The sequence below is a fragment of the Rhineura floridana genome, chromosome 1 (assembly GCF_030035675.1).
Source record: "Rhineura floridana isolate rRhiFlo1 chromosome 1, rRhiFlo1.hap2, whole genome shotgun sequence".
Taxonomy (NCBI): Eukaryota; Metazoa; Chordata; class Lepidosauria; order Squamata; family Rhineuridae; genus Rhineura; species Rhineura floridana.
Genome location: NC_084480.1, coordinates 154,466,098 through 154,493,647, shown reverse-complemented (window position 1 = coordinate 154,493,647; position 27,550 = coordinate 154,466,098). Strand labels below are relative to the sequence as shown.

At 42.4% G+C, this 27,550-nt stretch overlaps 1 protein-coding gene across 1 annotated transcript; it reads left to right on the top strand.

Annotated features, from left to right (window-relative positions):
• Positions 1-305: 305 nt before the first annotated feature.
• FBXO40 (F-box protein 40) lies at positions 306-27,026 on the top strand. Its single transcript, XM_061638036.1, has 4 exons — positions 306-386; positions 17,076-17,105; positions 19,104-21,011; positions 24,120-27,026. Exons 1-4 carry the CDS (start codon positions 378-380, stop codon positions 24,345-24,347), a joined length of 2,175 nt encoding a protein of 724 aa, XP_061494020.1. The 5' UTR covers positions 306-377; the 3' UTR covers positions 24,348-27,026.
• The last annotated feature ends 524 nt before the right edge of the window (positions 27,027-27,550 follow it).

Here is a 27,550-nt window from a genome sequence, read left to right as displayed (position 1 = left end):
GTGAAACTTACTTCCAGGCAATAAGAAAGATGACTTCATTACAAACTACATGCTATTCAGATAATGCTATTGTCCAGTACTGATGTGTGAATCAGCTGTTCTGCTCAAGCTCTGTCAAATATCGTGCCAGCAGTGCCAGCTAAAATAAATATTGCGAAAGGAGCGTTCTATAAACTGAACCATGTTGCCGAGCACACCAGTTTTATTTTTAACCGCCCAAGCCACTTGTATGCATTTCAGTGTTTTTCTTTCCTGCCTCCTCAGATTTCTTCCTCCTCCTTCTCCTCTCTGCTCCCACCCATCTCGGAGCCACCTCATTTCAACTCAGCTGGATAAACCCAGGAGACCATTTATTTGGGTACACGAAAAGGCACTGTATGCTGACGGTAAGGCTCTAATATAAAAACTGTTTTGGAATCAAAGCAGAAAAAGAAATGCTATATCATCATGCAAAATTAGGACTGAAAAACATTAAAATGTATAACTAATGGGGGGAATTATTGTAGCCAATGATGCAGAATGGTTAAAGGACTGACAAATGTTGGGCTCTCATGTTGACATGCTTCCTCAGCTCTGTTAAGTCAGGAATGTGTTTCAAACTAGTTTAATTAAAAAGAGATGCTGAACAACTTGGGCTACAGATCTGCAGACACTTAGGCTGCCTATCTCCCACCAGTACGTAACACAGCTTGCGTGCACGATTGCAGCCTTAGTCTTTATTACTTCTTTTCTCAACAGGCTGTATTCCAAAGATTATGGGATTGATCATTCAATAACAGGGCTCATTTCTGCACAATATGAACTAATAATAAGCAGACTCTGAGCATTTCATTTCCTTACTGCTAAGTAACCACAAGTTGCTCACACACACATCTAGGACCAGGGCAGCATTTCCTAACTGGTGGGCCACCAGATGTTGTTGGACCACAACCCCCATCAGCCTCAGCCAGCATTGCCAATGGTCAGGAAAGATGGGAATTGTGGTCCAACAACATCTAGTGGCCCACTAGTTGGGAAAGGCTAGACCAGGGGAAAGACTTCCAGGCTAGAGAGTATTTTCAGAAGGCTAGCATTGAAGAGCTCAACTATTAATATCTTACATTCATGACTGATGTCGGTGCCAGAAAACATATATTTGTTCTGAAAGGGTTACAGCATAATCCTTTACTTGTCTACTCAGGAAGAAGTAAGCTCCACTAATTTCAATGAGACTTACTGCTAGATAAATGTGTATAGGATTGCAGCCTTTGTCAATTAGAAAAGTGCACTTCAAGAAGAGTGCAGATCTGAAACTGTTGAGTAGAATTAGCTGAAATCTGTAGCCATCTAATGATTAGAGTGGCTTGACTAGGGAATTTTCAGCACGTTCTCTGAACCAGAAGGGCGGAGGTCTGAGATTTTTAAAAAAGAATTTAAAAATTGAATTTAGAAGACAGAAGAACAAATAAGAGCATGCAGCTGACAAATCATTACTAATATTGCGTATAACTGCTATGTGGTTCGGACGTGTAAACATCTCCAAAAAGGATTAATACTCCCTAAACATTTCCAAAGTGCAGTAAATGTGGTTGTGAAAGGCAGAAAAACACCCCCCCCCGAATACCCAAGATGAGCGTTCCATGACATCTAATCTTGTAACTTATTTTTGTTTTCAAGGATCTGTTTATATCTATATTTGACTCTCAAGTTAGGAAACTACTTTCAAGGCCAAGATTATTTATTTATTTAAAATATTTCTATACTGCCCTTCAGTTAAAAATGTCCAGGATAGTTTACAGTAGCTCATTAAACACAATAAAACTCCAATAATCAATAAACAGTGTCCACAACACTGTGATGGCTTTGAAGACATCCCTGAGTGATCAATATTATTCTGCAGCACTTTGCTGAAACAAGCAGAAAGGTTCTGTCTTCCAGCAAAGGGTCCTGGCTCTTCCTACATCATTCCTACCCACCCCAAACTTTGGAGGAACCACACATTATGGTTGGTCCACATAGCTTTGCTTATATACTGAAAAGGATCTATTTGTATATTTGGGTATTACAGCTCCTGAACTTCCCACTTATAGGGCTGGTTCAGATGTAAAACTAAACTATAGTGTAGCATTATGAGAATGAACCACAGGCGCTTGTTCTTTATTTCCCCCCTCTATCTGTCTCCCCACCCCCGTCCCAAGAAGCTGACCTGTTTTAGCAAACCATCATTAAGATTAACAACATTTGAGGGTTCAGATGCCCACAGGTCCCAGGTTGGTGGGCCTCATTTGTTTTTTGTTTTGCTTTATTTGGGGGGAGGGTTACTTTTTTTAACTAGGCAGTTTTTTCACCTTTGGAGGGGCTTTTCTGAATGGGAGGGGGTGGTCAAGTATGCTCCCTGTGTGCATGTGTGATGGAGAGAGGTGCATTTGGGCAAAGAGAGAGGGAGAGATTTATTTGTGGTGTGTATTAGAGAGAGAATGGGGGAGGTGGAGATATGTTTGTGTAGTCTGTGAGAGAGGAACAAATATACGTGGGGGGGTGTGAGATAGAGAGGGGTGTGTGTGCGCGCATGTGTGATCTCTGTGAGAGAGGAAGAGATGCATGTGTGGCTGTGTATATGTGAAATGTACAAGTGCATGTGTGGGAGAGATGCATGTGTGGCTGTGGTCTTTATATGTACAGCAAGTGTGTGTCGTGTTCAGGTCAGATGTTGGATCCTACAGCGGCAAGGCTAGAAGCAAGATGAGGCCAGTTGAAGGTTGCTACACCACAGACAGCTTCAAGTGCACAACTTGCTCCAACAAAGGTTGGGAGCAGACTGAGGCATTTTATGTCTCTCTCTCCAGATTATCTCCTCCAGCCTCCTCCCCTGTGAAAGAACAGAGCCTTAGAGGGTCAGCCCTCTAGTCTGAAGATGGGTACTCCTTCTCGGTTCCATAGCCTGTCTCCTGGTCTGGTACCCTGAGCTGCTGGACTGGTGATGTGTGGTGGGAGGTATCTGGTTCTTCAGGCTCAGGGGAAGGTACCCATGAGGGTCCAGACTCTGGCCCCATATGCCCTGGTGATCTGGGAGGTTTTCTGGAAGTTCCCATCCACCAACCTCAGGTGCAGTGGTCAGCTCTGAGCAGTGGCCCGGCTCCTCATCTCATGCCTCTGCAGTCTCTGTCTCTGTGCTCAGGTCACTGCTGGATGCAGGGGTCATGACAGTGTGTACGTGTGCTGTGTGTGCGAGAGAGTGTAGTGTGGGCACCTTGTACATTTTTCCTGGCACTGGGGAATGTTCCCTGTTGTTGTTAGACAGCATTGTGTGTAGGGTAATTAGTACTGTGTGTTCTCCACAGTCTGGACTAGGAGGACACAGGTAACTTCCCAGGGCAAGCACGAGGTTGTCCAGGAGGATGGAGAAGCAGCAATGACTGTGCTCTCTCTGACTTTGTGTTAAGCCATGCCCCCATCATGGCAGCCATTTTGTGACTACACCCACAGCACTTTCCTCAAAATTCAGTGCGCCCTCTGGTTCAAACTGATTGGCACTAAACTATGGTAAATCTAAAACAAAGGCAGAAGCTTCTGATCTCTTCCTCACAGCTATACCAAAGGAGAGGAAAGAGCCTTGAGACTCACTGAAGCTCATTCATTAAATGCTAATCCATGATTCAGCGCTGTGTACAAACTCTCCTAATCTGTGGATATTGTGGAAAGGAAATGGAAATGGGGTATAGAGACCAATGTGCTATAGGCAATGATGGTTAGAAGTAGAAGTACACCAGAATGAAATCACCTGTGGTATAAATATGCCCCATTTAGGCCCAGGTTGGGACAAAAACAGCCTTGGTCACCCTGGTGGATGACTTATACTAGGGAACTGATAGGCTGAGTGCAGCCCTATTGCTTCTCCTTCACCTTTTAGTAGTTTTCAGTACCATCAGCCATGGTATCTTTCTGGGTCATTTGGCCAGGCTGGATCTTGGAGGTATGGTGTTAGAGTAAATTAAGTCCTTCCTGATGGATCAATTCCAGAAGATGGTACTGGGGAACTTTTATTCTTGTCATTGGCCTTTGGTTTACAAGGTCACCCTGGACTTTATTTTGTCCCCCATGCAATTTAATATCTACATGAAACCACTGGGTGAAGTTATCTAGAGATTTGGATTGAAGTGTCACCAGTATGTAGATGACATTCAGCTGTACCACTCATTTCCATATGGGGAGACTGTGGAACTCTTGAACTCTTGTCTAGACTCTAGAGGAAGTTTTCAGGTGAATGAAGGTGAGCAAGCTGAAGCTGAAACCAAATCCTGTGGATAGAATTTAACAGAGTTTGCAATTAGTCTTGGACAGATTGCACTCCCTAGAAGGACCAAGTACACAGTTTAGAAGTTCTTCTGGACTTGGTGTTACCTTTGGAAGACCAGATGGTGGTGATGGTTTGGATAACTTTCTAACAGTCTATCTGGCACGGCAATTGCAAATCTATGCAGAGAGGATTGACTTTGTCTCAATTACCCATGCACTAGTAACTACTGTAATGTGCTCTACATGGGGTTGCCTTTGAAAATCGTTCAGAAACTTCAGTTGGTGCAAAATGCAGCCACCCAGATATTGGTGTGGGCAAGGTAATTAGAATATGTCTCCTTGACTAGTCTTGGATTATATTGCTACCTTATACTGCTTTTTACAGAAGTTTTAAATCAATGACTTTGATTACTCTGTTTGCAACAGTGTTCGTGACCAGTCATGCTAAAGAACTTTAAAAATTGTTCTTCCTATTGAATGATGAAGGATTGCCTAATGTAAGTCAGTCGCAGACTGTCCAAAATTTATTCCTTGTTTGGACTATCTGTCCTTTGCTCCAACCCTTGTAATTGTCAAGTGCTCTTAACACATGCATAGTTTCAGTGCTACGTAACTGTTCTAGCACTCTACAAATCATTGCTGCAGCTATTTTTAGAGATTATACACATCAAAATACTCCCAAGAATCAGAGCAACAGAAGTCTGGCTATGACAAACAAACAGATGAATGTTTTTACTGTTGTTCATTGGGAAGCCACGTTACTGTGAACTGCACTAAAAATTCTGCAGGAGGAAGATCTTGCCTTCTTAACTGTGACTGCTGAGTGCTAAGGAACTGTCACCCTAGATCAGCTCAGTGGTATAGCTATTCCCTCCTTGCCATTTACAAATAACAGATGCTAGCAGGTAAGATGTGAGGAATCTCAGCACAGACAATGGAGTAACAAGCAAATGAAGGAAATAGCCTTTTCTTCACATTTATAACCTTTTGGGTTGCTTGTGACCACAAACACTGATGTCATATTTAGCATTTATGTAGTACTTCAAAGTGGTCAAAGCACTTCATATAGATTGATCTTTCAAACAACCTTGTAAGTCATGCTTCATGCTAAGTCATGTAAGTCTTGAATATCTTCATGCTGTAGGCAAATGTCTGAGGGAAATGTATGGGTGTTGCCATACATTTTATCATCCAGCATCTCTCTACGCACTGTTTTCTGTCCTAGGTTTGGCACTCAATCTACCTTGGTCACCCTGATGGGCACTGGGACCAGAGCAGGGGAGATGTGTCACTGTTGATTGTCTTGGAACTCACAGTGGCTTTGTTAATGATTTTTTCAATTTTATATCCATACAAATGTTACATATAAAATGGAACAATACTGCTAATACACATGATAAATTTAATGAAGTCAGAATATAATAATGGGAAAAATAAAATATTTGGTTGTATGTACAGGAATTTTGTGATTTTCCAATATCTTACAATACAAATTTGTGTAGATGCAAGTAATTCTAAATCTACAGTCTCTACCACTCCATTTAAGTATCCAAAAAGAAACGTTATAGAGTCTGGAGGAATAACATGTTTCCTGAATTTGATCCAAAAATTGCCTCCAAAATCTTTGCACATGAAAACAATATCAATATGTATGCATAAAACATGCATTAACTCAAAGAAGACAGAATTGCTGTAGGTGGAAAAGTTAACTGGAGAGGGATGTGCAACGGGGTCTGGATGGTGTTCCATTCTCTTTGAAAGACAAAGTTCACAGTTTGGGTCCTCCTGGACTCAGACCTGTCTGTGGAAGCACAGGTTGTGATGGCAGCTAGCTTAGAGTCATAGCTAGCCTATTTAAAAACAGGGGACCTTGCCTTAGTTACTCCTTCCTTGGTTTAATCCAGATTAGACCACTGTCATGTGGCCTAGAGAAGGCTGCTAATGAAGATAGCTCTAGCTAGTACAAAACACAATTACCTGAATTTTTGTTGAGGGCAGGTGTTTCTATTTTGGTCTCAGGGCAGAACCCACAGGACAGGTAGCACCAAGAAGAGCTCCTACTAAGCCCCTTCCTCTGAGGACTGTTAGCAGTGAACTGAGCCTTTTGAGCCTCTGCCACCAGTCCCCCTATCCTGTTTTCTGTTCCTTTGTTGGCAAATTAAAGATTCTTAAAGGACCAAACTCTAGCCTGAAGCAGAAATTTGCAGATGATACAAAATTAGCAGGGAAAGCTAATACCTGGAAGACAGAAACACAATTCAAAGGGATCTTAACAGGCTGGAGCATTGGACTGAAAAAACCCCCAGAATGTTCTACACCTAGGGAAAAGAAACCAAATGCACAGTTATAAGATGGGGGATACTTGGCCCCACAATACTACATGCAAGAACGATCTTGGGGTTGTTGTTGCTCACAAGCTGAATATGAGCCAACAGTGTGATGTGGCTGCAAAAAAGGCAAATGCTAGTTTAGGGTGCATTAGCAGAATAATAGTTTCCAAATCACATGAAGTATTAGTTCCCCTCTATTCAGCAATGGTTAGGCCTCTATTCAGCAATGGTTAGGCCTCATCTTGAGTACTGCCTCCAGTTCTAGACACCACACTTTAAGGAGGATACATACAACCTAGGACTGGTTCAGAGGAGGGCAACAAGGATGATCAAGGGACTGGAAACAAAGCCCTATGAGGAGAGACTGAAAGAACTGGGCATGTTTAGCCTTGAGAAGAGAAAACTGAGGGGATATATGATAGCACTCTTCAAGTACTTGAAGTGTTGCCACAGAGAGGGCCAGGATTTCTTCTCGATCATCCCAGAGTGCAGGACACGGACTAATGGGCTCAAGTTACAGGAAGCCACATTTCAACTGAACATCAGGAAAAACTTCCTAATGATGACAATGGAACCCTAGGGAGGTGGTGGGCTGTCTAACGCTGGAGGCATTCAAAAGACAGCTGGACAGCCACCTGTCAAGTATGCATTAATTTGGATTCCTGCATTGAGCAGGAGGCTGGACTCGATTGCCTTATAGGCCCCTTCCAACTCTATGATTCTATGGACATTTCTCCTTTACTCTATGGCTTCCTGCCTGGTGCACTCCCTGTATCATTGGACTGGTGAGTTAGTATAGCTCAATTCCTAGGGTCTAGGGAAAGGTACCCTTGATGGTCCCAACTCTCATTCTAAGGGCTCTGGTGCTGTGTGTTCCAGTTCAGTGACCTCCTGACCACCAACATCAGGTTCAGATTCATAGGGTTGCCAGATCTCCAGATTTTGCCCAGAGACTCTGGATTTTTGGGGATCTCTCCGGGTCTTTGGGTAACTCACCTTATCCGGACTCTTAGCTTTCATTTAAACAAAATTACTTTTCTAGGTGGTCTGGTTCACGAGATATACACCAAAACATCAGCCCCCCCAACTTCTGTTAAATGAGCTTTTCGCCCTTTCGGGTATGTAGCCAATAAGTAAGAACATAAGAAGAGCCTGCTGGATCAGGCCAGTGGCCCATCTAGTCCAGCATCCTGTTCTCACAGTGGCCAACCAGGTGCCTGGGGGAAGCCTGCAAGCAGGACCCGAGTGCAAGAACACTCTCCCCTCCTGAGGCTTCCGGCAACTGGTTTTCAGAAGCATGCTGCCTCTGACTAGGGTGGCAGAGCACAGCCATCATGGCTAGTAGCCATTGATAGCCCTGTCCTCCATGAATTTGTCTAATCTTCTTTTAAAGCCATCCAAGCTGGTGGCCATCACTGCATCTTGTGGGAGCAAATTCCATAGTCTAACTATGCGCTGAGTAAAGAAGTACTTCCTTTTGTCTGTTCTGAATCTTCCAACATTCTGCTTCTTTGAATGTCCACGAGTTCTAGTATTATGAGAGAGGGAGAAGAACTTTTCTCTATCCACTTTCTCAATGCCATGCATAATTTTATACACTTCTATCATGTCTCCTCTGACCCGCCTTTTCTCTAAACTAAAAACCCCCAAATGCTGCAACCTTTCCTCGTAAGGGAGTCGCTCCATCCCCTTGATCATTCTGGTTGCCCTCTTCTGAACCTTTTCCAACTCTATAATATCCTTTTTGAGATGAGGCGACCAGAACTGTACACAGTATTCCAAATGCGGCCGCACCATAGATTTATACAACGGCATTATGATATCAGCTGTTTTATTTTCAATACCTTTCCTAATTATCCCTAGCATGGAATTTGCCTTTTTCACAGCTGCCGCACGATGGGTCAACATTTTCATCGTGCTGTCCACTACAACCCCGAGGTCTCTCTCCTGGTCGGTCACCGCCAGTTCAGACCCCATGAGCGTATATGTGAAATTCAGATTTTTTGCTCCAATATGCATAATTTTACACTTGTTTATATTGAATTGCATTTGCCATTTTTCTGCCCATTCACTCAGTTTGGAGAGGTCTTTTTGGAGCTCTTCGCAATCCCTTTTTGTTTTAACAACCCTGAACAATTTAGTGTCTTCAGCAAACTTGGCCACTTGACTGCTCACTCCTAATTCTAGGTCATTAATGAACAAGTTGAAAAGTACAGGTCCCAATACTGACCCTTGAGGGACTCCACTTTCTACAGCCCTCCATTGGGAGAACTGTCCATTTATTCCTACTCTCTGCTTTCTGCTTCTTAACCAATTCCTTATCCACAAGAGGACCTCTCCTCTTATTCCATGACTGCTAAGCTTCCTCACAAGTCTTTGGTGAGGTACCTTGTCAAACGCTTTTTGAAAGTCTAAGTACACTATGTCCACTGGATCACCTCTATCTGTATGCTTGTTGACACTCTCAAAGAATTCTAATAGGTTACTGAGACAGGACGTTCCCTTGCAGAAGCCTTGCTGGCTCTGCTTCAGCAAGGCTTGTTCTTCTATGTGCTCAGTTAATCTAGCTTAATAACACTTTCTACCAGTTTTCCAGGGACAGAAGTTAAGCTAACCGGCCTGTAATTTCCGGGATCCCCCCTGGATCCCTTTTTGAAGATTGGCATTACATTTGCCACTTTCCAGTCTTCAGGCACGGAGGAGGACCTGAGGGACAAGTTACATATTTTAGTTAGCAGATCAGCAATTTCACATTTGAATTCTTTGAGAACTCTCGGGTGGATGCCATCCGGACCCGGTGGTTTGTCAGTTTTTATATTGTCCATTAAGCCTAGAACTTCCTCTCTCATTACCACTATTTGTCTCAGTTCCTCAGAATCCTTTCCTGCAAATGTTAGTTCAGGTTCAGGTTCAAGTGAAGTCAGGGTTCTGATTGACAAGGGATTTCTTGGCCTCCAGGCAGTAGGTAGACCCCATTGCAAGGTGAGAAAACTGTTGTTTTTTGCTGCTTATCTGAAAATCTAATAAACTGAGTAAGTATTGAACTTTCACCAATACCAAAAGACTTTTTCTCTCGTGTGCAGAAGTCAAACAAGTTTAAATTTTCCTCCGCTGTTGAAGAGAGCAGTGTTTTGAAAACCTTCCCAATATGAAGCTTTAATCCACTGTACTCACTTTTCTGGGAGTAAAGCTGCAATGCTTATCCCACATTTCCAGTGTAAACCCCATTGAATTCAATAGGACTTACTTTTGCATATACATGGTTAGGATTGTGCTGTAAATGACCACAATAAAGGATTGTGTTTGTGTTGTAAATCTCTCCCCCTTCAATCCAATTTTTTAATGCAATTAGGCACAGCTTACTTAGGTATCACTGTTTTTATTATGTAGGAAACTGATTTTTAAAAAAATCTGCAATGACCAACTGGTTTTGATAATAAACAATATGTGGTCTATGTATTTTTACATCTCCTGTGTGTGTGTGTGTGTGTGTGTGTGTGTAAACAAGTATAAACAGTTGCAAAACAGCTTAAAGTGGCATGATTCTGGATTTTGGGTTGTGTGAGTGAAGTTCCTTATTACCTGAGGTTGCAGTCTGTGCATGCTTCCTTGTTTGAGTAAGCCCCATTGAATACATTGGGACATGCTTCTGAGTAAACAAACATAGGATTGCGCTATAAATATCTTTATGGGTTGTGTAAATAATCAACATATTTGACAGTCATGCTTATATAAATATTTCTTCATACTATGTCCCAATAAGTATCTGATTTCACACTATGGTTGTACATTATTACTTCCTCTACATTTTAAGTGTGACCTTCTTCCTTGGGGTGGTCAGGGTTCCACTCTGTTGTTTTCATCCTGAGCAGCAGATTAGGCTGAGAGATGGTGAGTAGCCCATGGTTACCCAGTAAACTTTATAGCTAATTTCCATTTTAAAACATGAATTAAAATGATTTACATGCAGGCAAAGTTTATTAAGTAGAAAGCCAATGCTAGTCCATGTCATCAGTACTGAGCTAGATGGTACCAAATGGCCTTTGTCTGTAGAGGCAGATTCCTTTGTTCCTAAAAGTGGAAAGAGACCCAAGAGCCACAGTGATTCCAACATTTATTTATGTATTTTATTTACAACATTTATATACTGCTTTATTGTAAAAAAAATGCAGTTTACAGAAGGAATTAAAACAAAATTATTGGCAAAACCAGTTAAAGACAGATATTTTTAAATATTCAAAATATAGGGCCACAGCATTCTGCACTAACTGCAGCCCCTGGGTCAGGATGTGCTGTATGGGGATTTCTATGACCTTGGCTAACTGGCTGCCAGGATTTTTTTAGTTTTGGTTAGGAAACCTGACTGGTTGTGGGATGCTGAGTTTTCTGCCTTACTCATAGGAATATTGTTGTGGTTGGTATGGTATTGCATTTAGGAAATCATCACTGTCTTTTGTTTTTCTTTTTCTATTTGCATTTCATTTACCTCTGACATGACTCCCTTACATCCATAGAATCAACAGTGGTTCCATGCGCTCAGCTTAACTCCCTTAAACACACTGATGATGCACCATGTTGATTGCATGATGGTTTGTTTCTTGCCCAATAGTGGTAAAAGAGAATTCACATACTGGGAAGTGTGGCTGCAATTGTTCCCAAACTGCTGCCTGTGAAAGTAGAGCAAACCATATGTCTTTTCTCTCTGTCAATTATTATTCATTGGAATTGGGTTGGCTGTCAAAGTGAGTTTAGAGCAGCCAACAGGGTAGACAGAAAAAGGTAGAGAATCTCCTTCCTCTTACTCATTTCTGAGACCTCTTTTTGAAGTGAAGGGTCAAATCTGTAAAGAAATTTGGAGCAGCCATGTTAAAAGGTACAGGCAGGGCATTCCAGGTAGGGGGCTGCCAACCCTGCTTAGATATGGATAACTTTGCAGAGGATCCCTAGTCAAGCCTCACCAACAGCACAATCCAAACCATATCTACTCAGAAGTAAGTCCTGTTGAGTTCTATGGGGCTTAGTCCCTTAGTAAGTGGCTTTAGAATTGCAGTCTTCAAGGGCATCCATCTTTACCCCTGAGTGCTCCCATCTAAATCTCCACAACACTAGGCTCCTTTCTTCCTACAATGGCCTTATGGTGACTGTCCTGGCCTGAGGGCACTTAAGGCCTTCTTGCAAGAAGAAAGTAGGCTAGATTAAATGTTCCCTACCTAGGCTCCATCTTTTAGCTAAGATTTCTATCTTAAATTCCAATCAGAGAAATGTTTTTGTTTGAATTGTAAGCTCCAAACAACTGTGGTTGATGCTTAATGTATCATGCTTAATGACATCACTAGGGCCCGCCCCTGCGATGTCACTCGGGCCCGCCCCTAAAATCTCAGAATTTTGGATGCTTCTTGTTATATTGATCAGGACGAGGATAAAATAGAGCTTCTTTATTTAATAATTCTTAAACAGTAAAACATCTGAGCTTGTTCTGTGCTAGGCCTCACCCAGCACACAGAACACTGACTAACTAACCCCAGTAACTAAATCAGTCTAGCTCCCCCTAAGGTGTTAACTCTTTCTTTGCTGTGCATCTAACTTAAAGACACATGTAACTACATTTCCCTTTCTTTGAGTTCTAACTTATTTTGTGTTCCCCCCCCCAGCAAACATTGTGTAGGATAACATTTAGTCTCTATACCATTCTGGTTTTCGTAGTCTCTATAACATTCTGGTTTTCGAATTACTCTTCCTCTGGATGTCACTCTCTTCAGACTCTCAAGAGATAGGCTGTCTTTGGCAGGTGATGCTTGCTCACAAGAATTTGTCAGTTCTTTGTTCTGTCTTTGGAGATTGCTCTGGCAATAAATTCTGCTCTTCTGGTATTTCTGCCTCTGAATTCTCACTTTGTTGTGAAATTGGTTATGGTTTGGGAACCAACTGTAGATGTCTCCTGTTCCTTCGGAATGTTCTATTGTTGGTAGTGGCAACATAAGATCTTGGAGTTTGACTTTGGGTCTGGACTGTTGCTGGTTCAGACCATCCTTTCTGGTTATCCAGTTTCAGTCTTACTTGTGAACCAGGTTGTAATTTTGGAAGTGTCTTCACTCCATAAAGCCTGTTGTAGTAATATTTGTAGTTTCTTTTAGCCATATTGTCTGTGACACGGACTTTTCCCAAATCAGGCCACTTAGGATACAAATTTGCTTCTAAGGTTGGGACTGGTGTTCTTAATTGTCTTCCCATTATCAGTTGTGCAGGACTGGACTTCGTTGCATTGATAGGTGTTGCTCTGTAGCTTAGCAGTGCTAGGAAGGGATCTTCCTGACATAAAATTTGCTTTGCTGTTTGTACTGCTGTCTCCACTTCCCCATTGGCTTGTGGGTAATGGGAACTGGCTGTAATGTGACAAAAGTCATATTTCTTTGCGAACAAAGTAAACTCTTTCCCTGAAAATTGCGGTCCATTATCTGTTACTAGTTAATTTGGGCATCTCCATCTGGCAAAGATATTCTTCAGACAACTGATAACAGTAGAGCTTGTTGAATCAGACATGTATGCAGTCTCTAAGTATCTGGAGAAGTCTATTGCAACTAAGTACTTTTGTCCTTGTAACTCACAGATGTCTGCTCTCACTCTCTTCCATGGTCTATCTGGCAATGGAGTGGTAATGAGTGGTTCCTTCTGTTGTGAAAGTTTATTTGTCTGGCAAAACTCACAGTTTGCTATTATTGCCTTGAGGTCTTGCCCTATTCATGGCTACTAAATAACCCTTCTTGCATGTTCTTTGCACTTAGTGATTCCTTGATGACCTTCATGGAGTTTTCCCAATATTTCCTGTTGCATTGTAGCAGGAATGACTATTCAATCACCAAATAGGACTGTTCCTTCCAACTCTGTAAGACTTCCCTTTTCTGCAAAGAAAGGTTTACGGTTAGTTGTCACTTCAGACATGTACAATGGCCAACCAGTTCTGACAAATTTCAGCACTGTTGAAAGGTCTGGGTCTGTGCTGGTAGCTGCTTGAATGCACTGAAGGAGTGTGGTAGATATTGGTTTAGAAGCTTGTAGAAGATTTACATAGACTTTGATTCCCTCAACTATCTGGGAAAGACCTTGTTTCAAGATCTGGAGTTTCCAGTGGATTTCTTGACAGTGTGTCTGCTACAACAAGAGTCTTGCCTTGTCTGTATTCTGCTTGAGGATTGTACCTCATCATGAGTAAAAGGAGTCACTGACATCATATTGGTACTTGATCCAGGCTGTTCATGGTAAGCAGTACTCAGAGGGGATTTACCATTGCCTCCCTCTGAGGCTAGTCCTCCCCAGCTGGCTAGGGCCTGCTCAGCTTGCCACAGCTGCACAAGCCAGCCCATTCCTTGTCTGCAACTGCCAGCTGGGGGGCAACTGGGCTCCTTGGGACTGTGCAGCTTGCCCACGGCTGCACAAGTGGCAGGGCATGTAACCCCTGAGCTACTCACTGCGGGGATGATCTTTAGCTGGCCCTTGACACCCAGGAGACACGAGCGGGGATTTGAACTCACAGACTCTGGACTCCCAGCCAGGCTCTCCTCCCCACTGTGCTATACCAGCTATAGTAAAAATGATTATTAGGTACTCTGAAAATTACGTTTCCTCCAGTCCTCCTCAGTCTCAAGCAGACATAAAGAACTCATTTCCATAGAAAGCTGAGAGAAAAAGGAGGTGGGGGAAACAAGACACAATGAATACCTCCATGAAATTTAATTTATCTAATTTTCTTTATCACTATCAGTTCATGCTTCTTTGTCTTTTTCTGTACTTTCTCCCAGTCATATGAGGCCTAGTTAAGAGGACATAAACAGGCCCATCAACTACTGCCAACAAGAGAAGCCCACAAGCAAAAATGGCATTGAATCCTTCTTTCGTGCTAATGGCAATACCTTGCAGAGGCAGAAATGCATCTTGCTCTTGCGTTTGAGAGCTGTACTCTCAGTTTACAACTCAGGGCTTGCTTGTCCTCAGTGTGGAGGAATTGTAATGATCTGATACTGTACTACGGTTGCCAGGTCAGAAGCATCCCAAACCCTGAGATTTCAGGGGTGGGCCTAAGTGATGCCATAGGGGCAGGCCTTAGTGATGTCATAGGAGGCAAGCCCTAGTGATGTCATAGGGGTGGGCCCTAGTGATGTCATTAAGCATGATACATTAAGCATCAACTACAGTTGCTTGGAGCATACCACTCAAACAAAACAAAAATCTCTGATTGGAAATTAAGATAGAAATCTTAACTAAATGAGAGTGTTTCCAGCTCCAACTGAAGTGAAGAGACCATTCCTTCTCACCTGCTTTGAGAGCCTGGGTAAGGAGCATTTAATCTACTTGCTTCTGGCAAGAAGTGTATCTATCTATCTATCTATCTATCTATCTATCTATCTATCTATCTATCTATCTATCTATCTATCTATCTATCTATCTATCTATCTATCTATCTATCTATCTATCTATCTATCTATCTATCTATCTATCTATCTATCTATCTATCTATCTATCTATCTATCTATCTATCTATCTATCTATCTATCTATCTATCTATCTATCTATCTATCTATCTATCTATCTATCTATCTATCTATCTATCTATCTATCTATCTATCATTTGATTTATATCCCACCCTTCCTCCCAGCAGGAGCCCAGGGCTGCCCTCAGACCAGACCAGTCAGCAGAAGGCCATTGTAGGAAGCAAGCCTAGTGTTGTGGAGATGTTAGATGGGAGCGCTCAGGAGTAAAGATGGATGCCCCTCAAGGCTGCAATTCTAAAGCCACTTACTAAGGCACTAAACCCCATAGAACTCAACAGACTTCTTAGTAGATATTGTGAGGATTGTGCTATTGGTGAGGCTTGAATAGGGATCCTCTTCTGTGATATCCTTATCAAAGCAGGGCTTAACCCCCTGCCTGGAATGCTCTGCCTGCCTTTTAACATGGCTGCTCCAAACTTCTTTATAGACTTGACCCTTCACTACAGAGAGAAGCTTGAGAAATGAGTAAGAGTTAAGAAGATTCTCTACTCTTTCCTGCCTACTCTGTGGGCTGCTATAAACTCACATTGACAGCCAACCCAATTCCAGTGAGTAATAATTGACAGAGAGAAAACCAGAGCTTGGAAAAGTTACTTTTTTGAACTACAACTCCCATCAGCCCTAGGCAACATGGCCACTGGATTAGGCTGATGGGAGCTGTAGTTCAAAAAAGTAACTTTTCCAAGCTCTGGAGAAAACACACATGGTTTGGTCTACCTTCATATGCAGTTGCTTGGGAACAACAGCAATTGAAGCCACACTTCCCAGTATGTGAATTCTCTTTTACCACTATTGGGCAAAAAGCAAACCATCATGCAAATAACAAGGTGCATCTTCAGTGGGTCGAGCTGACCACATGGAACCACTGTTGTTGCTTCTATGGATGTAAGGGAGTGATGTCAGAGGTAAATGAAATGCAAATAGAGAAAGAAAAACAAAAGGCTGTGATGATTTCCTAAATACCATACCATACCAACCACAAGGAGATTTATTTTCTAACAGTGAATTGTGTAACTTTTTTCATGTTGTTAGCCGCCTTGAGCATAGATTGGTATGGAAAGGCAGCATACAAATAAACAGTGATGATGTTGATGATGATTCCTATAAGTAAGACAGGAAACTCAGCATCCCACAACAGCCAGGTTTCCTAACTAAAACTAAAAAAATCTTTACAGCCAGTCAGCCAAGGTCACAGAAATCCCCATGCAGCACAACCTGATCTGGGGGCTGCAGTTAGTGCAGAATGCTGTGGCACAATTGCTGACATGAGTGACACCATATCAGCACATAATACCTCTGCTCTGAAAGCTGCACTGGTTGCTGATTTGTTTAGGCAAGCCTACCCAGGCATGTAGAAGCTAATGTGTCTTGACAAAATAATACAGGAGACCAAGCAAATTGGAATGAGAGAGCCCACCCTGGGGGAATTTATTCTGGTCACTTGTATTATATGCCAGGTGGATCACTTTGAGGGTAAAAAGCAGTATAGTTAAACCATTCGTCCCATGGATGGAACACTCCTACACCGTATCGCTTCTACATTCTGCTTTGGAATGGGATGGTTGGACTGTAAGGCTGTGCATAAATCACATAGGGACATAGGAAGCTGCCATACACTCAGTCAGACCACTGGGCCATGTAGCTCAGTACTGTCTACAGTGACTGACAGTAGCTATCCAAGGTTTCAGGCAGGGTGTTCTCCCAGCCTTATCTGGAGATGCTGGGGATTGAACATGGGGCCTTCTGCATGTAAGGCAGATGCACTACCACTGAGCTACGGCCCTTCCCCACCCTTCCAACCTTGGCCTACATAATACCATACAAACGACACTGCCTTGCAGATAAGTGTAAGTTGTCTTTAGCAATTTCCTTAACTACCATCTGGTTTGTTGTTGTTGTTACATCTTTTCATTTTTCTTCCAGGGACATCTGAGACAACCAACTGGAGCTATGGTAGGTACCTTTGGAAAGAGATGGTATAATTTTGTTGTACAGTGCAATCAATTAACTGATCTCTCTAGTTTAATGTCATTCTTACAGCATACCATTGATTACCCTCAAGGCCAAGGGTGGCTAACCTTTCTTTCCTTTTTTTGCCCAAGAGCCACATTCACCCTTGGCCAGTCCTCTGAAAATGCATGCCAGTGGTGGGTGGGTGTGACCAACCAGTTTTCTATGGGGAGGGAATGGTTTTTATATGGAGAGGGACATTCCGTCAACACGGCCTAAGAGGTGGCTAGGTGTGCCTCAAATATTATGAAAGTATATTTTAAAAATGAGAAGAAACCCATTTGTATAGGGTAAGTAATAGTTTTCTATAGTTTATTTTTATTCATGGTTTTAAATATATTAATATATTTTTAATTTTGTACACAAAGTGCACCAGAAAATTTTTATATGTTTTACAGTGCGCTGTGAAGCAAAAAAGTTTGAGAATCACTGATTTAATGTGTTAAAATGTTATTTAATTTTACCCCATTAGAAAATAACCTTAAACGTGGTGGGATGCATATATTTAAGTTCTGCTTGTTTTGCATTGATACTGACCTGCTCACCACAAACACTTCTGTCCCATTCCTAAAACAGCTTCAAAACAATCATCTCAGCCAATGATTTCAAGGTTGCCAGGAAGAGTATCTTTCAGCCACTGAATGCCTGGGGGATTTTAAAAAATTCCTCCTGAAACAAAGTAACGAGGGAGACAGACACACCTCACCAGGGAGGGCATTCCACAAGTGGAGAACCACTACTGAGAAGGCCCTGTCACTGGTCAACACCAACCAGGCCACTCCCAGTGGCAGTACCACCACGGCCTTACCTGCCGATTGCAGGGTTTGAAATAGTAGATACTGGGGAAGGCAGTCTTTTACATGGAGAATTAAGGCATAATTAATTAATTAACAGAATTTATATGCCACTTACTTGATGAAAGACCTCTAAGAAAAAGAAAAATCTAAACTATTAATTAAAAAAAGATAAAAGCAAACATTAAAAACCAGTTAACATAATTTTTAAAAAATATAAATACAGTCTGCAATTTTAAAACAATTATACTTAGTCAAAATTGCATGTTAAAATAAATGCTTGGGTAGGCTTGCTAGAATAAAAACAAGGTTCTAGCAGCTGCTGAAGACCACTGCCTAATATTAATGGGCAGAGAGTTCCAAAGAATAGGTACTGCCACACTGAAAGATTGATTCCTTGCAAGTGTAGAATGAACATTATGTGGTACTTGTAAAAGTGTCGTGTTTTATGGCTTTGATGCACACATTTTATTGTGGCTCAGTTTTTATTCTTTATTCTTTATGAGTTTTACTTGAATTTTTGCATAGATTCACAATTTAATTTTTATTTTAATTGCTGTGATTTGGCTGCTTCAGGTTCTGTAAATTGAGTGGTTCATTCACTTCAATATTTCAATTTTTCCAGAACATTGGAAACCCAAATGACAAATGGATGTGCGTAACTAATTGATAACAAACAAGGTTATCAGCTATTCACAGGGGAGAGTGCTGTTGCTTATGAAGCCAAAATGGCACCACTGCACAAGAAAAAGATATCAGCAGGCCTGGGGGAACCTTGAGTTTTGCAGAAGTATAACAATCTTTAGAAAAAAGCACCAGTGGAGAGAACACACACACACACACAACAGCCCAGTTGACAATAGAGAATGAAATGCTGACTTGGGAAGGAGATAGAAAATTGGGGGAGGGGGTGGAATGGAGCGTCTGGAATGTTGAGGAGGGAGTAGTCTATACTGTAACATTTTATTGCAGGTCCCACTTGTAAACAAGAAATTTTGAAAGTGGTGATGTGCAGAGCAGCTGCATGAAATAGCTTCTAGACATTTTAAAATGCAGAACTTTTCCAGCCATACCTAAGAATGATGTTCTAGCTTTCCCAAGGGCTTTGAAGATCTGCTTCTCTTTTTATCTCCTGTCTTGTCTATAGGGCAGGAAACAACGAACTCCCTCTGGACTCCACAAGCACTGTGAGAAATGTTTCAACCGGTACTGCCAAGTTCCTGTTGAGCCTACAGTCTCTTGTGTAGTGATCAGCTGCCGGTCTCGTTGCGGTGCTGCTTTTCATGTGTGTAAAGAGGATGAGCATCAACTTCTGTGTCCCCTCGAACAAGTCTCATGCGTCAACTCTGTTTATGGCTGCCCTTTTACCATGGCCCGTTTTAAAGTGGCAAAACATCTCCAAGTCTGCCCTGCTAGTATAGTTTCCTGTTCAATGGAATGGAATCGTTGGCCAAATGTGGATTCTGAAGCCGTTCTGTGTCAGAACATTATGAAAGAGGAACTCAGTGAAGGGTGCCTGGATGTGGCTCTAGCCTTGAGAGATCAGAACATTCTCTTTGAGTCGCTGAAAATGGCTGAATTTTTCCCAGAATGCAGGGAGGCTTGCCCCATGGAGGAAGAAGCACCTGATGATGTTGAGTACCACCCAGGAGAAGGAGCTGCTGGAAGTGGAGCTGGCCAATCTGAAGCAAATGAGGCTCAAGCAGCTGAGCTCAGCCAGCAAGAGCGTGAGAATTTGGCAAAGGGCAAAGAAGGCATAGATTTAGTTGGTTACAAAGCTTGGGAAAACATGTTTAGCAAGGAATTTGAAGCATGCAAAGTAACAGGCCTATTGGCTGACAATAAGAAAAGTGAAAATGAGAGGAAGTGTCTGAATACAGGACAGGCTTCTGGTGGCAATGTGGAAGAAAAGCCACCAGAAACCACTAGTAGGGTAGGTGACACTGAAGAAACCCAAGCCCTTCCTCCTGTGAATTTAGCAGCTGAAAAGACAGGCTTGGCTCCTTGGCAAGATGGAGTATTGGAGAAGCTGAAAGCGGAGGTTCCGATAGCAGATTATAATATGTATCTGGTGCATCATGGAAGGATGCTCATTCATTTTGGTCAGTTGGCAGCTTGCACTCCCAGAGAGAAAGACTTTGTATATGGAAACCTGGAAGCTCAGGAAGTGAAGACTGTAAGTACCTTCAGACCACCAGTCAGCTATTATGGCAAACGGGCATGCCTTGGGGATCCTGTGGCACACAAGAAGCCAGATAAGAGCATATCTGTGGATACTTCAGAGTTAGGAATAAATCTGGAGGATCTTCCTAAATCCAATGCCATCAAAACTACCCTGCTGTGTGCTCTGGAGAAGGAACTAAAAGGGCATGAGATCTCTGAATCAAAGAGTACTGATGCTCTCTATATAGATTTTGGAACACAGACGTACAACTTTGCCATGGAGCCTTTCTCTTCCACAGATGTTCTAGCAGACATTCTAGATGCAAAAGACCTACCAAACCTCTACTTGCAGCTTTGCAGTGAGAGTGTAACCCAAAGGCACAACAAAAGCAACTCTGCTTTCACGTTCTCTTGCAACCATGTTTTCAGAAGAGATGAGTTTCCTTCTCATTTCAGGAATGTTCACACTGATATCCAGTCCTGCCTAAATGAATGGTTCCAGCGTCGCTGTCCACTTGCTTACCTGGGGTGCACTTTTGTTCAATATCCCTGGCGCCCTTCTGGGGAAAAGTCAAATGTTATCTACAGCCAGCATCTCAAGACATTTGCTCTTAAGCCAGATGTTGACCCGTTGCTTTCAGAAGCAAAGAAATACAACTTGAGCAGAAATCACAGAGGAAAAGAAAGGGATGCTCTGAGCAGCCTTCCCTTGGAAATCCTAAAGTACATTGCTGGGTTTTTAGATAGCTGCAGCTTGTCTCAGTTGGCTCAGGTGTCAGTACAGATGAGGGACATTTGTGCCACTCTGCTAAAAGAGAGAGGAATGGTTTTTCTACAGTGGGAAAAGAAGAGATATTCTCATGGAGGCACTTCTTGGAGAGTCCGCAGAAAGGCAAGTGATGGGAGCATACTGGAGGATATGAAGGCATCCTCCAAATAGGTTTAGTTGGTTGTGAGCATCATGGCTTTCTACCACTATAAAAAAAATTCAACCATTTTTAGTTAGTCTTTGTTTACGTCGGCCAAAACACTGTTGCCAGCAGGTTTGCAGGGTCTCATCTGACATTTCAAAGTTTTAACCTTCTCAGGGTCACAAAGGGAAGTAAGATTCAGGCCAAGTGGTCAGAAACAAAGAGAGCAAGCTATTTTCCTTGACTTCAGTGTGTTTGTTGTTAGCTCCAAACCTGAGGCAATAGCCACAGCCAGGCTCTGCCTCCTGACCCATGAAGTAATGCCCTCTTCTATATAATAATAGGCTCCACAACTAATACCATCCAGGCCTCACCCTGAGGCTGAGCCTCAGGAGGCAACCTTAATTACGAATGGATGTGTGTTGCTTAATTGTCTTACAATACATTGTCAACAGCTCAAAATGAGCCGCCCTAGCATGTGAAATGGCAGGTTTCATGCATATAGATGCACTAAGGATAAGATGCATCTGCTACCCCAATTGGAGATTTAATTGCTAGGAACTCTGGAGAGGGATCTAAATCCTGAAAGCAAACCGGAACTCTTACAGACACAGCATTTTAACAAGACTTCTTCCCAAAGGCAAAAAATGTCAGTGATTTATAAGGAAATTGTTACCAAAAAGCAGAGCCCTGTTACCAATATTCACACTGTACATCTATTCCACTATTATTCCATTTTAAACAGTCATGGTTTCCCCCAAAGAATTCCGGGAAGTGTAGTTTGTGAAGGATACTGAGAGTTGTTAGGAAAGCCATAGTCCCCTTATAGGCCGGCAATTCCCAGAGTTCTCTGGGGAAAAGGACTGACTGTTTAACTACTTGGGGAATTGTAGCTGTGTGAGGAGCATAGGGGTCTCCTAGCAACTCTCAGCACCCTTCACAAACTTCACTTCCCAGGATTCTTTGGGGGAAAACATGACTGTTTAAAGTGGAATAATAGTGGAATAAATGTGCAGTGTGAATGTGGCCCTCCCAGCCCTTCCTGAAGATGCTGGGGATTGAACTTGGGACCGTCTATATGCTCTATCACTGAGCCATGGCCCTTCCCCTTATGAGCTACTAGGCTTTTCTTTTTATTAATTGGTCATCCAGTAGGTAACTGATTTGGTTCATTCTTATATGCTGAAGGTGAGGATTATTCACAGGCCTTTCCTTTTGTGCTGTTTCACTTCTACCTTTTAGCCCTTTCCCCATCTACTCACGCACATGCTTTAATGCATGCTTTATTTCATCCTTACTCTTTTGTTCACAGTACAGTGTTACAGAATGAAGCCAGCCCTTTACGCTTAGAAATATTCTGGTTGGCTTCTTTCAAATGAGATCTCAGTTTGATCAGGACTGTATAGATGTACAACATGAATTCATTTAGAGAGATTCCAGCCGGGCCGGTGCATGCTCCATGCAAAAACCATCTGAAAATAGGTAACGTAATTCACATGTAAAAATCTCAGCCAGAATGACCAACGATTGTCTAAAGTTCATACCATAATCAATAGACAGGGAAACAAAGCCTTTTAAAGCTCAGTCAAAAAAATCATTTCAAAGAGGGGGATGGTCGGAATTAAAGAATTAATCCAAGTTAGGAAAAACTCTGGTTAGCAACCCAGTTATAAAGAAAAAAGTGTGAAAAAGACCAGTTGCTAATATGTTTAAACAGTCCATAAATTAAATAGAAAAGGTAAATTCTTCTAAATTTATTTATTTATTTATTTATTACATTTATACCCCGCCTTTCTTTTCATGATAGAAACCCAAGGCGGCTTACATATGGTTCCCAGGCAGTCTCCCATCCAGGCACTGACCAGAGCTGACCCTGCTTAGCTTCAGCAGGGAGATGGCCTTGTGTGCCTTCAGACCATAGCCTGGGACCAATCAACCTCCTTGTTAATCAACCTCCTTGTTAATATAGATTTAATCCAAAAGCAAAATTAATACTCCATTTAGAAAGTCAGCAAAACAGTTGTGAAGATCCATATTAAGGTAAAAGTCAATTCAAATTACGACTGAATCTCTCCTCCCCTTCCCTTTGGCTGCATTTCTCTGTATGCTTACCTGGGACTATGTCCCATGGAATTCAGTGGGACTTGCTTTTTAGTACAGCTACATATGCTTGATTGCACTGCATTTCCCATCCTTTCTCTCTATTCCTCTGTCATACACATTCATACACACGCACACGTCCTAGGCTCTGTTTATCTGTCTACCTGCTGCTGGCAGGTTGGGTTGTATGCTTTGCCCCATTAGTTCAATTCCGAATAAGCCAAGCAGCCAGAACTGGTTGGCTTATGCTGGATGGCAAGCAGGGCACATTGCACCTACGGTGCCGCCGCCACACCCAGCTGCTGCTGGCCCTGCAGATGTTAACCAGCTGCTACTCAGCCAGGTCACGGTGCAGTACAGGCACAGGCAGGTACACCACTGCTGCCACCGTGACCAACAACCTGGTGCTACGTGAGGGCTAAAATGAGTGGCAGCTGGGCAGGCATCCAATTGCCAGAGATTCTGCTGCTGGCATCATGGCTTGCTTGGCTCAAAATGCTGTGTTGAAGGTCAAGTTGTGTGAGGGAGGTTAAGTTGGTAGGCCCACCACTGCTGCAGCCACCAATACCACTGCTGCCTCTTTGGCCTTTGCCATTTCTGCCACACTGCACTGCTGTAGCCCTTTCTCTCCTTCCAGACCAATTGGAAGGGCTGGAGTAGTGTGGCAATTTTAAATAGAGCGGTGAGGAGGAAGAAGTGGGAGCAGCAGCAGCAGGGAAGGACTGGAACATCACACTGGCTGTGGGGTGGACATGTGGTGGCAGTGAGTGAGTGGGCAGGTGGTGGGCTGGCTGGTCCAGAGATCTGGAGTGCTACTAGCAGGTTCAATAACAGGCTACAAGCCTGAAGCATTTGGGCAAACATTGAAGCACTGGTAGCCCTCTTGTAGATCCATCTAGCATCTTACTATGGGAAGAGTTGTTTGGAAGATCTCACATTACATGGTTGACATTTTATTTCCTATAATTTTTGTTTATACCTCTTGATAGATCTGGAAATTTAGCAGCCTGTTCTCCACGGTTAACAGTTGGCAGTTCAGTGACATCCCTTCGATGGCTGTACATTTAAAGACCTGCCCTTTCTATGAGGTGGAGCAGAAGAAGGACCCTGTTTTGCTGACTAGCATGTTTTCACATCAAGAGCCGATACAAGAGAGTTTGTTCTCTGCATTCAGACATGGTCCTGGTCCAAAGAAACATCAGAGAAGGCTGCATTGAATTTGAGAGGGAGACTTTTTTTTTATCTGGAAAAACGCATCAGAACTTTCGCAGTTTTCTCTGAAGTGGAGTTTTAGGCTGGAAGCCCTAAACTAGTGGCCCTAAAAAAAACCTGAGGGTGCAATCCAGAATTGTTCAAATCAGTAGAAACTTTACTCCTAACATCAACAGAAGGGTAATATTTAAAAACAACTCAATATATATTTTTTATTTCAACTCAACATATTTTTAAATTTCAATCAGCTTTTTATCAATTGTTGGGTCTTACCACTCATTTTAAAGAGTAAAAGATGGATTTTAAGTTAATGATGTTTATATATTGCCTTGTGAGGGCAATTGCACTGAAAGGTGTCTAATCTAAAAATATATTTTTGTAAACTGTCACATGTGGGGGTGAGACACAGTGGTAGGATGGCAGGCAAGTGAGGCGAAGGAGTAAAGGCAGGAAGGATGAGAAGCAAGCAGGAAGGCAGGTGAGTGAGCGGGCAGCAGCGACAACACTGGAGGCAGGTAAGTAGTTGAGGCGGAGTGATGGCAGCAGCCTCAGCAGGCAGGAGGATGGTAAGCTGTCTAAACGGGGTGGTGGCAACAAGTGCCTGGTGTGCTGTTTGGAGAGTTGCCTGGCGAGGGGGGGGGACATTTTGTGAGTTGCTGGAGGGGCAGTTTTGGGACTTGTCTGTTATGTCTGTGTGTGTTTGGCAGTCCCTGGTATGTCTGTGTGTTTACATGAGTGTGTTCGGGAGGCCCTATGTGTGTATGTGTGTGGGCTTGGAGCACAAAGTGCAAAGGGGCTTGAGTGGTCCCTTAGGCACCAGCCTGCCCCGGGCCTGCAACACCATAGCCCAACACCCCCCTCCCCGATTAGGGTTGCCAGGTCAGAATCAACCCAAACCCTGAGATTTCAGAGCCCTAGTGATGTCATAGGGTGAGGCCCTAGTGATGTCACAGGTTGGGCCCTAGTGATGTCATTAAGCATGAAACATTAAACATCAACCACAGTTGCTTGGAGCATACCACTCAAACAAACAAAAATCTTGGATTGGAAATTAAGATTAGCTAAATGAGGGTGTCCTCAGGTCCAGCTGAAGTGATGGGATCATCCCTTCTCACCTGCTTAGAGAGACCGGGTAAGAAACATTTAATCTAGCCTACTTGCTTCTTGAAAGAAGGGTTTAAGTGCCCTCAGGCCAGTCACCAGAAGGCCGCTGTAGGAGGAAGGAACCCGAGTGTTGTGGAGATGTTAGATGGGAGCACTCAGGAGTAAAGATGGATGCCCATGGAGGCTGCAACTCTAAGCGCATTTATTACGGGACTAAACCCCATAGGACTTACATCTGAGTAGATATGGTTAGGATTGTGCTGCTCATAAGGCTTAATTAGGGATTCTCTGCAAAGATACCCATATCAAAGCCTTTTAATGTGGCTGCTTCAAACTTGCTTGCAGACTTGACCCTTTACTGCAGAGAGAAGTTTGAGAAATGAGTAAGAGTTAGGAAGATTCTCTACCCTTTTCTGCCTACCCTGTAGGCTGCCATGGGCTTCTATAAATTCACTTTGACAGCCAACCAAATTCCAGTGAGTAATAAATGACAGAGAAAATGCACGTGGTTTGGCCTACTCTCAAGGGCAGTTGCACACTTCCCAGTATGTGAATTCTCTTTTACCACTATTGGACAAGAAACAAACTGCCATGCAACAAACAAGGTGCATCATCAGTGGGTATAAGGGGGTTGAGCTAAGCGCATAGAACCACTGTTGTTGCTTCTATGGATATAAGGGAGTGATGTCAGAGGTAAATGAAATGCAGATAGAGAAAGAAAAGCAAAAGGCAGTGATGATTTCCTAAATGCAATACCATACCAACCACAACAGGATTCCTTTGAGTAAGGCAGAAAACTCAGCATCCCACAACCAGTCAAGTTTCCTATCCAAAACTAAAAAAATCCTGGCAGCCGGTCAACCAAGGTTACAGAAATCCCCATGCAGCACCACTTGATTCAAGGGCTACAGTTAGTGCAGAATGCTGTGGCGTGATTCCTGACATAAGACCCTGTCAGCACGTAATACCTCTGCTCTGAAATCTGTACTGGTTGCCAATATGATACCAGGCCAAGTTCAATGTGTGCTTTCCATGTTACAAGTGCCACATAGTACTTGTTCTGCTCTTGTAAGAAATCAATCCTTCGGTGTGGCTGTACCTACACGTTGGAACTCCCTGCCTATTGACATTAGGCAGACACTTTCATTGTACTCTTTTTGGCACCTGCTAAAAACATTTTTGTTTAGGCAAGCCTACCCAGGCAGGTAGAAGCTATTGTGTTTTTTTATCTGTTTTTAACTCATTGTTCTGCTCTTGTAAGAAATCAGTCCTGTAAGGTGGCAGCACCTACACTTTGGAACACCTTGCCTATTGACATTAGGCAGACGCCTCTTTTCAGCACCTGCTAAAATCATTTTTGTTTAGGCAAGTCTATCCAGCCATGTAGAAGCTATTGTGTTTTTAAATCTGTTTTTAACTCATTGTTGGTTTTATTACTTTGAATGTTTAAGAATACCTGTCTAACTGCTTTTGCCAATAATTGCATTGTTTTAATTCCTTCTGTAAATCGCTTTGATTTTTTTTTTTTTACAATAAAGAGCTATATGAATGTAATAAATAAAATATATAAATAAATTTCAGAGTCACTGTGGCCCTTGGGTCTCTTTCCTCTTTTAAGAACAAAGGAATCTGCGTTATACTGTCTCAGGCTATTTGATACCATGTAGCTCAGTACTGGTGACATGGATTAGCATTGGCTGTCCAGGACTTGAGGAAATAGTCTTTTCCAGATATTGGATTTTGGACCTTTCCATGCAAAGCATATGTCCTACCATTGAGCTATAGCCCTTCTCCTGTTTAAAAAAGTATCTTTTAAAATTGTTCTTTTCAATGCACTAATGAATGCAGAGTACACCTAGGGCAGGTTCACACCATTCATTTTATTTATTTCTTTATTAGATTTATGTCCCACCCTTCCTCCTAGTAGGAGCCCAGGGCGGCAAACAAAAGCACTAAAAATATCATAAAAACAGACTTTAAAATATATTAAAAACAAAACCTTAAAAACATATTAAAACAAAACAAATTTAAAAACATTTTAAAAAGAAAGCCTTAAACATATTTTTATTTTTAAAAAAAGCTTTAAAAACATATTAAAATAATT

Excerpts from the sequence above, each read along its gene's own strand:
- FBXO40 (XM_061638036.1), top strand. Across the intron at positions 17,106-19,103 it reads GACAACCAACTGGAGCTATG|GGCAGGAAACAACGAACTCC; the intron begins GTAGGTACCTTT and ends TCTTGTCTATAG. Across the intron at positions 21,012-24,119 it reads CTTGGAGAGTCCGCAGAAAG|ATCTGGAAATTTAGCAGCCT; the intron begins GCAAGTGATGGG and ends ACCTCTTGATAG.